The sequence below is a fragment of the Opisthorchis viverrini genome, assembly GCF_000715545.1.
Source record: "Opisthorchis viverrini unplaced genomic scaffold opera_v5_64, whole genome shotgun sequence".
NCBI lineage: Eukaryota > Metazoa > Platyhelminthes > Trematoda > Opisthorchiida > Opisthorchiidae > Opisthorchis > Opisthorchis viverrini.
In genome coordinates, this window is record NW_008751720.1 from 1,484,552 (window position 1) to 1,496,066 (window position 11,515).

Sequence of the window (11,515 nt, forward strand, 5' to 3'; positions counted from 1 at the left end):
AGGGGTCTTCTGCGAACTCATCGCCCCTGAAAATATGTACTTTTGGCTTTTGATCCTTATGGTCTGATTCTGTTGGTCGTTCAGTTGAGCTGCAGAACCCTTTTGGTGCCTAGCTGCCCTGTCACCAGAAGGAAATGCAAGGGCTGAGATACTGCCAGGTTGCCCAAGCCCAGACAGAGGAAGTCGAGAGGCAGAGGTCGGGTTCGAACCACGGACCATCTGGTCAGTAAATTTGCACTCTAACCACTGAGCCATCTCGTCCCCCGATTCTGTTGATCAAGTTATTTCATAACTCCTACTCAGTTTGCATAAACGCACCTTAATACGAAACCAAAGTGATGAGGTGCAAAGCGGACCATGGTCAGAGCGGTAAGACTATTTCTATCGATTTTCCTAACAATGACAATAAATCTTAACGAGCTCCACTTTGAACTAAGCCAATCAGCTGTCGCTCCAAAACTTATCGTCCACTCTCGACAAGATCACTTAAGTCCGGCACTCACTTGGCTGCCAAATTTCCATCTGGAACAGATTTTTCGGCCAACTGAGCTGCTTCGTACGTACAACTGCTCACCTTGTCGCCCGTAATACATAACTTTTAATGTCACAAATTAAGTACCGGACCCAATAGATGAAAGTACGTGAGTGCAGTTGCACCTGTATTTGATAGATGCAATTTCTCATCACATATGTTTGGAGGGATGCTTTAAAGGCATGTCACTCAGTCTTAGGGGTCACGTGCACCGGCCTATAGTAATAAGGGCTTTGTTGTGAGGCATAAATTCTCAGGTCAGATGATCTGAGGTTTTTGATCACCGATGTCTGGCATAGGAAGACATCGACGAATTCATGGCGAGGTCACGAAAACCATTCAGCACCATCAGTGTTGTTCTTCGTGCCTTATTTTGAATAACAAACTGCGAGGTAGACGATGTTTGAGTTGACAAAGGGTGTAAATGAGACCATGAAGAGTTTGGATGTAGCTGGTGCCATCCTGTTTTCAGGTGAGTCTCTCGTCAAAACCAAATTTATATGCAAATGAGTGTATTTGTTTAATTTGGATTCACTTTGGACATAAGGCTGACGGAACCTTAGGGGTTGCACCTACCTGATGGCCCCAAGGCGGACGAAACCAGTTGTGTACTGTCGAAATGTTTTCAGCAACCCTACGAGTAGTGTATTGGGTCCCCATGAGTTTGGCTGAAGTTATTGCAAGAAGTGACATCTAACCAATTTTAGTGGCGGTCATAATGACAGTTTCTTTCTAGAATGTCTGATTGAGCTCCTGGAGGTTTAGGGGCCTTAGCATGCTTGTGATAGGTTAGCATTAGATCTATAAAGGAGACTACTCACAAGGTTTCTGAACATTCTTCGACAGCCCACGACCGGTTTCGCCCTTCTTGTGGCTCATCAGATAGAGACAGTCCTCGAGTTTCCGTCAACCTTATGTTTTACTTGAACCCAAATTGGACTGTTTTCGAGAAATACACTCATTTGAAAATCAATTTGGTTTTCACGAAAGACTCAACTGAATCTCTCGTTTATGGTATTCTACAACCGAATGTGTTGCACACAGGCCGCCTCATGATTCAGTTTGCTCGATATTCGAGATATCGCAGTATATTTTCATAAAGGAAACTACTCAGAAGGTTGCTGATGAGCCTCAATTTGGGCGAAACCGGTCGTGGGCTGTTGAAGAGTTTTCAGCAACCTTGTGGGTAGTTTCCTTCATGAAAATATACTGCGTGAGAACCAAACTGATTTGCAAATTGGTGTATTTCTCGATAGCACCGGATCCCTTATTCATCCAGTCTACCTAGGAAGCCGTCACCGATTGATAGGCTTGAGAATCATTCACTGTACATCCCATGCTCCTACGTCGGTTATGCTCTCCGTTCACCGTTATCTCCTTTTCCATCGTCTTGTATAGCCACCCACTCTATCCTCTTCTGGCGGCATTACTGCAACAATGCGAACTTGCCTCAGCCAGACCAGATTCCCCTCCCCCACTGGACGCATTCACCGAAGAGCTTCGTACCTACGTACAACGGCAGTTTGAAATGGAAGATGCCGATCTAATCAAATCGAAGCTAAAAGACAAGGACTACTATCCCAGCACCTTCACCGACCAGCATCCATACAACAATACTATCTCGAGCGGTGTCACTGGCGGTCGTCTCACGAGAGCCGGCAGTAGGTACAAACAGAATGGAGCAGGCGAGTTGTTGGGAGGCAACAAAAATATGCGGCCGCATTCTCGAGAATGCCGAGGAGATAAGACAAAGGAGTCCGCAGACAAGTCAAATAGCCTGATGGATGTGGACTATCCTCATGACCCAATGGGTCCAGGGCTGGATTCGGGACCATTTGAAGAGGATCGGAAATTGAATGTGTTTGTAAACGACCGTGAACTGGATGAGCTAGTGAGTCATGGTTGAAGAACTAGTGTTTGGTAGAGTGCATGTTTTTTAGTCACTTTGGTTGTAACTCCAGTGCTTAGTATCATCTTCGTTGAATCGTCGCAGGTGCAAAAGCGCGAACGAGGCATTCTCGTTGACTTCGCTTGTTAATCTTACAGACTGTTTATAGGAATACCGGACTACTGACATTCGATTGTAGTTTTCTCACCCATGGATATGTCTTTCTCCAAGTTGGTCTGAAAAAGTCTAAGAAGCAATACAAGGACGAGGTCTATCTGGTAAAACCCCAAGAGGAACGAAACAGGGTGTGGACATGTAGATGATTTTCAGCGACATTTTGAGTAGTATTTTATGTCGAGGCAAATATTGTTGTTTATAGCATTCGTCTTTGCACAGAAATGACCACAGACAAGAGATTTTAGCTGTGGATTATAGCTGAGTCTCCCGTATTTGAAGTTCACAACTGAATGTACATCGAAACATACGTACAAACTTCTTCGAAATTTGGAGATTACGCCTACCCGATGATCTCCAAGAAAGACGAGGGCTGTCAATGGTTATCATCGAAAATATGTGTAATGGTGAAAAATTAAATCTGATCAACCCAGGGCGAATAGCCTTGCATATACCAGCATCATAATGTTACAGCTCGGACGCTTTTTTCGGTTGCTGGTTTGTCCGCTCGATTTATCATGCAGAAATGAGCTGGATAAAAGCACGACAGAGGGTCTCATTCCACTTGTTGGGGTTCCATCTTGACACCTTCTCCACTTTTCTTCCTCTCCAGATCGTCAAGGCCATTCAAGTTCTCCGAATACATCTACTGGAGTTGCACAAAGTGAATGAACTTTGCAAGGATTTCTGTTCGCGGTATATTCACAGTCTGAAAACCAAATTTCAGTCTGATCCAATGATTCAAGGTGAGCAAAATGTGCTTCGATTTTTTTCGGAAAACCGCAGATTAGTACATGAAGGATTCAACTTTTAGTCGCACCTTGTTCTTGAGGTTACTTGCTCAAAACTCTGAACTGGGTACAGTGAGGCTGGAGACCGTTTATTTCTGCATGGAGTGGACAATTATTGCAAAGAATTGGAGTAACACGACCACAGAAACATTGGGGTTGGTGAGGGACTGTAAATGCGACCACACAGATTCAAAGTGGCTGACAGAATGCGTGACGGCTGCAGTCTCTCTTAAGTTAGAGACGACAGGAATACAGACAGATATGCGGAAACTCACGTTGGTTTGCAGTTTGTCTCCGACAAATAGGGATAACTCAGTTTGAGACGAAAAAAGAACCAACTAAGGATTGTTCTGCCATCATTTGTATATTACATTTTTGCTAAGTTGAGGTCCAAACGAGTTTCTAACGGATTCCTTGCGATCGATGGTGGCGCCAGGCACATTCCAAATAAATGTACCTTCTAGTATTTTGACAAGTTTTACTTAAAACTTCTTGACCTTGTGATGAAATATGATTCGACCCAGAAAGCTCCCCTGAAATTGAGATGAAGACAGTTCTGACCACCAGTTAAATCTTTGGAGCTCCGTGGTGAGCAACTGATACTCGCTCTTTCGAATTGCACTTACTATGAATGACATTCGCGGGATTTTATGTTCTCTCTAACCAAACTGCCGAACTGCAACATCGGTATTACAGGCCCCGGCGAACGCGAATACGAGCATTCACGCAGAATGGATCTTGTTACAGGTCCTAGACGATAGATTAAAGTCCAGTGGGGGTGGATTTCTGTACGCAGCAACAACGGTTGACTATGCATCTGCAATTACTGGGGTACGGTTATGGTGTTAGCCAAGACAACCGTCAAGGCGTGAACAACACATTTCGATCAGAGTCAAGAAAGAATAACATGGTATGATGACCGTCGTCAGCGGGTGATACATTTGTCACTAATTTGGGATTAATGAACCAATCTGGGTTAAAAATACAGTTGAGATTTCTGGTTGGAGCAGTCTTGGTCCTCTTAGCTAACAGCCATCACGGTGCATCTTGAATTACACTTACACCGAGTGAGCTGAAGAAAAGTTCATTGGTCTACAACAAACACATTGATTGTGTGGTAAACATTGCTCTCTCTCTAGGGAGTTGCGTTAAAACTGGGATACCTCAGAGCATGTTACTCCAACTGTACCGTAAATTTTAAGTGCGCGACACTCCCCAGGACAAAAAATTATATCTTATCTAAGAGTGTATTGAGATCTCCGTATACTGAACTCAATTTTGGGGTATAGAGCTTGAAGGCCGATTTTATGGTAATGATACTGAACTTCACGATCAAGATCGCCACCAGAAACGATTCCACAAACATGACAGCTCGTGTTGTTTCCCACCCAAATGCTTCAAAATGACTTCAACAGGGAAAACCCGTTGGAGACTCACAAAATAGCTTTGAAACTGTTGTTAAAGTTCTTGAGGCACGAGTCTCATCGACACAGTAATCCATCAAAATACCACGCCGGCGCATGCTGTGGGTAAAAAGTCACGCATATGATTTTCAATAAAAATGCTCTTAGTGCACCTCAACTCTGGTGTATACGGACAAGAAACTCTAGATTGGTCTGGTGAAATCGCGGTTCACAAAGCCAATCGTGTCGTGAGTGGGCCGGTCAGTTATCCTATTTCCAGCTTCATTTGTACTGCTTGATCGGTATTGAAAGAAGGCTTCGATTTGTTGACAACCCGGAAAGATTGTTCGGACAGTTCGTCCGCCAGGTTGCCTAGAAACACGCAATATCAACCATATTTTCGGGATGCTCATTCTACACTTTTAACTTCTGTGCACTTCTATTGCCTGTATTCTAGTTGGCTGGTTTAGAACCACTGAGTGCACGGGTCCCATAGCGCTACAGTTGATGAATGATGTATTGATGTATAGACATAAGCCGAATTGTACCGTGAGTGAATATATCATGCCATCGACGCGTCTGGTCGATCGGGTTAGGGGCTTATACCACATCGGTTGGGCTCTCCATATGACCCACAGCTTGATCTGTGTAGTCCTCAAAGGTGGGACCCCCAATGAACCCCGCGAACAAACGGTAAAACCAAGGAGTGACAAAGGTCAAGTTGGCGTAAACAGTATTGTAACTCACAAAACCATGAAGGCTGCGGAGAATCGGCGCTTCGGAACCAAACTTTGGGAACAAGCAGCTAATTTACCACTGATCGATGGAGAATATTCAGGACAAATCGGTGGGTCTAGAACGTTCCAAACTGAAATCCGAAAAATAACGGGTGTCTAGGCTTCGAATTTCGTGAGACTAGTCGAGTTCTTTGTTCCAGTGTTAAATGCGAATCTACTCAAACAAAGTGACAAGGGGTCAGTTTCGAGAGTTCGAAGGCTGACCAAGCTTCGCAATGAGGCAGCTAGACATGGGGAGGGAATTACGGACACCGTCGTACACAAACACCTCATGGCCAACACCTTCACCGCAGATTGCTGCGTCTTCCCATTATTATCGATCGGCAGCTGATATTTTCAGTGGCTGCTGAACGTGGACTCAACAAATTCAACAAATATGAGAAATAGTTTTGGATGCTCTCACAAAGGAAACTACTCACAAGCTTGCTGAAAAATCTTTGACAGCCCACGACCGGTTTCGTCCTTCTTGGAGATTGCTAAATTTGGTGCATTTTGGGTCCACCTAAGACATGGAGTCAAGGCAATCTCATGACCTGAGCCTACCTACTATGCCTCATGACGAGCGAAACGCGTCGTGGACTGTCGAAGATTTTTCGAGAACCTGAGTAGTTTCCTTCATGAAAATATACTGCGATATCTCGAATATCGTGCCAACTGAATCATGAGGCGGCCTGTGTGCAGCACATTCAGTTGTAGAATATAATAAACGAGAGATTCAGTTGAGTCTCTCGTGAAAACCAAATTGATTTGCAAATGAGTGTATTCCTCAGGTTTTGTTATCTATCTGTTTTTTCAGGCAGCAACTTCGAAAAGTAGGTTTTCTATTTTGAAGGTTGTGGAAAAAACTTTAAATTCAACAAAAAAATATCAAAGTGTCGAGGAAATTCTGCGACAGCCAACTTCTTTAATGAACCTCCATAGATGGAGAGTTCTTTCGTTTTGCTTGAGTCTCACACCAAGTTAGTACTCGGATTACAGAGTTACTCGGCGTACTCGGGACTGGACGGTGAACCAGAAACATGCTCATGTTTGGGAACGTTTTCCACCAAATGGACACCAAACAGAAGCAAAACTGACACCGCACACAACCTCTTTCCCTCCCAAGGAAACAAAACACATCCATGATGGAGACAATTTCTAGGGTTAATGCATTTTTTCGTTGCAATCCCTGCTCAAGGAAACAAAAGTCACAGAATCGCAAAAAAGCACCTTATGAGTTTATTCCGCGAATTTCGTACAGTGCATTGCAATATCTAGAATATCGTGCCAACTGAAAAATGAGGCGGCCTGTGTGCAGTTGTAGAATATCATAAACGAGGGATTCAGTTGAGTCTCCCTTCAAAACCAGATCGATATGCAAATGAATTTATTTGTCTAGATCTCTCCAATTTGGGTTCAAGGAGAACATAAGGTTGACGGAAACTCGGAGACGGCATCTACGCGATGAGCCCCAAGAAGGACTGTCAAAGAGTCTTCAATAATCTTGTGATTAGTTTCCTCCAAGAAACAACCTTTTGGTTCTCTTTGTGGTCGCTTGTCAGACTGACTTCGTCGATAATTTAGTACCGCACGATAACTTGTCGCTGCCTCGGTTGGTCCAAGAGAGACACGTCTTGGTGTCAACCGATCGTACTTAGTGGTCCATGTCTAAGTTAAGCAGGATTTGGCAAATCACTGGGTCTTGTGTCCTAAATCAGCGAGTTATCGGCCACCATGCAACTTGGTATACGTTTTGATATACAACAATATTAAACGTCTGGAGCACCGACGTCGGGTGAGGTTCTATCTCATTTTGATTAGAGCTGCTGAAAGCACCTGTTCCCCGTGGAAATGTTCAAAGTTGAGGTGCAGAACGCATGCGATGCGATTAGCCTTTCTTAGGACTCATCCGTAAGCGCGGCCCCCAAGTTTCCGTCAAACTTGTGTTGCGACTGAACACCAAACTGTACGCAATTGAGGAAGTAAGTTCAAATGCAAACTAAATCGGTCGCAAATAACTGTGGTTCGTCATCATCTAAGGCAAACTGCACCGAAGTTCACCCATTGGTAGGGCCCGGGGGTAAGATGGCCCAAGTGGTTAGGGCACGAATTTACTAACCGGAAGTTCCATGGTGGTTCGAACCCGACGTCTGCCTCTCGACTTCCCTGCCTAGGCTTGGGCAACGTGGCAGTATCCTAGCCCTCATGCAACCTTCGGGTGGCATAGCAGTTAGGCGCTGGTCGTGCAAGCCCTCTGCCGCGCTGTGGTTTGAACCTCGTTTGTCTGACTGCACGGTGATGTGTTATTACCAACGATCAACCAGTGCCCTCTGTGAGGACCCAAAGTTTCACGTCTGAAAAGGTAGGCGTATTAAAGTTTGAGTAAAGGATCGAAAGAAGTTCAACGAACTGCCGCAACTGTGTCCGTCGTTTACTTAGCCTCGTAGGACTTGCCAGTCAGTCAGTCCTACGGGTAGCAAGCCTTTGTTGGTTGTGTGGATATCCACTGGTAATCAAATGCATTTCTAGCGTGTTACCGCTACGACGGATGAAAGAATTAGTTTGCAAATGAGTGTATATTCGCTAATCTCGTGCAATTTGTTTTCAAGTAGAACATACAGTTGACGGAAACCCGGGGACTGCGCCTACCTGATGAGCCCCAAGAAGGGCGAAACCGGTCGTGGGTTGTCGATGGATTTTCAGCAGCCCTATGAGTAGTATATTACAAAGAAAGAATTATTCATTTTACGCTTAAAAACACGCTTGCCAACGTTGAACTCACGTCAGGTAAAGTTGTACGGAGTCGGCGAATAGACACTCATTTGCAAACTAATTTGGTTCTTTCGACAGACTCACCTGGAACCCNTACTACTCATAAGGTTGGATAAGGATGGATTTTCAACAACCTCATGAGTAGTACATTACAAAGATATACGTGTACGGAGTTGGTTTCATCAGTCCCTTAAAAACACGCTTGTCAAGACACCTTAACTTGACAACCAGCCATTTCTAGATTACTATCAAGGCACTTCAAAATACTTCCCGAGTCACCGCGTTAATTTTATGGAACACAATTTATTCTTTGAATTACTGGGACACGTCAACTTGAAGAGTACCCAGAAAGAAAACCATGTAGCGTATGGAGTTTTTGCATCGCACAGCATCTACATAAACAAATACCAGGCAAATAATTCACAAAGTTGGTCACGCGGACAGAGAAACAAAACACAAAGTTCGTCTTTTGCTAGCGTGCCACGTTGGTTCGCCAGAAAGAGGGAGTGAAATAGTGATGTATAGAAAAATTATATCAATTTCAATGTGAATGTTGTCTACTCGTTAGTTAGACCCATTAGGTAGAACATTGCGTGTTGTACGCATGCAACTGAAACCAGAGGTCCGGGGAGACAACGACAGAAGAGGAGCGGTCTTTGCGAGACCCAAACAGAGTACTGTTAGGAGTTACCAACAAAAACAGGTGCCTTAGAGACAAACTTAGTTCTATCGATAAACGGGGGAATACAGTAAATCGGTTCGTACGCGTTTTCCTCTTAGGAAGAACCATTTTTGGACTTACTGCTCATGCGAAAGGTGCCTAGATGTACTTTTCGGTGTACTTTCGGATCCTTTCAACATCAAGAAGTATTCCTAACTAACAAATTTATGCTGGCTCCTGATGTACAGCTGTGCCTCAACAGAGTATTACACGTTCATGAGTAATGTTCAAGAAAGATGAACAACTCGGACAAATCAGCTCTGCACTTGTACACATTAGACTGGGCACCTCTATGGGCACCCTACTTAAATCGACTTCACTGAGACTGTTCTCCATTGACTTCACACAGTGTGATTCAAGGACTAGCTATGGAGCGATTTTTTTGGTAGCCCGCTGAGCGGAGTAACATACGGTTAGGCTCCATCACATCCACGTACGAATGCGCACCTTTATCGGCAGGGGGGAAGTCTCAGTGGCTAGCTACAATGTTTATTTCGGTTCATTACGTCATCCAACATCACACAACCATTACTTTATTCACACGTTCAACTGACTTGTTTCTGCACTCGAAGTCTGATGAAATGGGGAGGTTGCCCAGACCTCCTTGAGGTTACCAGGACCTCCAAGCATCGGTTTTGTAGTGAACATATTGGGCTGCGAACTTCACACAGCTGATATGCGAGGTGAGCGTGTCACCACTAGTTCATTCGCTCACGATTTCATTCTACCAACACCTGAATTATGCGGTTACTCGATTTCTCGCAAAATCTATTCCATTCGTGAGATGCGCAAAGATCAGATTCTGAATATAGGTGCTTGAAAAAGCAAGGAAGCGGTCATGTCGAGCAAACTGTAACAACAGGCTTGTCTTTAGGTTACTGTGTCATTAGCCGCTCGTTAGTTTTCTCCAGGAGACTACGCGATTCGGTATGCTATTCTATAAGGACTTTGAATGATCAAATCTTACACTTGGATTTGTCTGAATGACCGTCGGTCTTTGCGGAGAACGCACTACGCCCACCTGGTGAGCCCAAATTAAAACGATACGTATCAGGCCATATCTGGACTGAACCAAGTGAATCCCATCGTAGTGCTCTGGTAAACCATGGAACAATATTTTAACGGATGCCATATACAGCCACGTGACCACATGGAAGAGGAGTTTGCTGCAGGGAGGGGCTCTCGATAGGAGGATTGCTGTATCCACCTACCCCAATTGTACACGGAAGATGCTCTAATTGTCGTTCATAGGTTTTCGGTGGAGACCAATATGTGACCATTTTTCGAAGGGATGTACGGGTCTGTTATGATAGGACCATGCTCTAATCGATTCACCGCCGGAATAACTGCCCGTTGCTATGCTGCTTGTGAATCAAAAATTTGTTTTGCCATCTCCGCTAGTCACACTGGCGTCAGATTAGGGAATCACCCAATTATATGTTTATTTCCACAATAAAAACCATTTTTTTTCACCGCCGGAATAACTGCCCGTTGCTATGCTGCTTGTGAATCAAAAATTTATTTTGCCATCTCCGCTAGTCACGCTGGCGTCAGATTAGGGAATCACCCAATTATATGTTTATTTTCACAATAAAAACCATTTTTTCATCGACAGTTTCGACCAAAATCACATTATGTTCACGTACTGAGTATGAGTCACCCAACGAAATTTCTCCCCTTAACATGTGAGAAAATGATGGCGCGAGTGTTTGGCAAGTTACGCAACCGATTGTGTAATATACGATTTTATAATTTTCAAAGAACAATGCGGTTCTCCTTGTTCTAGCACGAAGCAACGGATTCGTTGGTGCAGTGCCGCGCTACTCTGTCCGAAAGTCATCGGGTTACTCTATCCTGCTTCCTAAAGAGTCGGTTCTGTCTGATCAGACACACTCCTTTCAACGTTGCCAAACACCACGTTTGAATTGAACCCATCATGTCCTGCGAAGCTCATTCACCATCTTGATACAACCTAGTTTTGCTCCGTCCAAGCTATGGTATACATTACGCCAAAAATGAATGTCTTTCAAATGTTAAAAGTCCAGGAAAGAGGGATGGGTTTAAATCTGGTACAATGTAGTTAGTCTACAACTTGTTCGCGCCCATTTTGACCGTTTCCTGTCCGCACGTGTTCAAAAATGATGCTTGAGTATTAGCGACATACACTCATTTGCAAACGAATCCAGCTGGATCTGATGTTCCAGGCAGGCTGAATGTGCTGTACCAGGCCGCCTCATGTTTCGTGCAATTTGGTTTCAAGTGAGCACGTAAGGTTGACAGAAACCCGGGGACTGCGCCTACCTGATGAGCCCCGAGAGGGGTAAAACTGGTCATGGGCTGTCGAGGAGTTTTCAGTAACCTTATGAGTAGTGCATTACGAATGCTCTAGTATTCTTGCATTTACTGGAAATTGTCGATTGCTTTTGTTGGCACTTTTGGCCTTTCGTTACTCATATGT

The 11,515-nt window shown here is 44.3% G+C and overlaps 1 protein-coding gene across 1 annotated transcript in view; it reads left to right on the plus strand.

Annotated features, from left to right (window-relative positions):
- T265_04100 (hypothetical protein) overlaps positions 1 to 11,515 on the plus strand; it is a gene marked incomplete at both ends in the record, with an annotated part of 73,556 nt that overhangs the window by 55,068 nt on the left and 6,973 nt on the right. The window contains 2 exons of the mRNA XM_009168746.1: positions 1,931 to 2,423; positions 3,208 to 3,340. Coding sequence (XP_009167010.1) covers positions 1,931 to 2,423; positions 3,208 to 3,340 — 626 coding nt within the window. The remainder of the gene's footprint in view (positions 1 to 1,930; positions 2,424 to 3,207; positions 3,341 to 11,515) is intronic.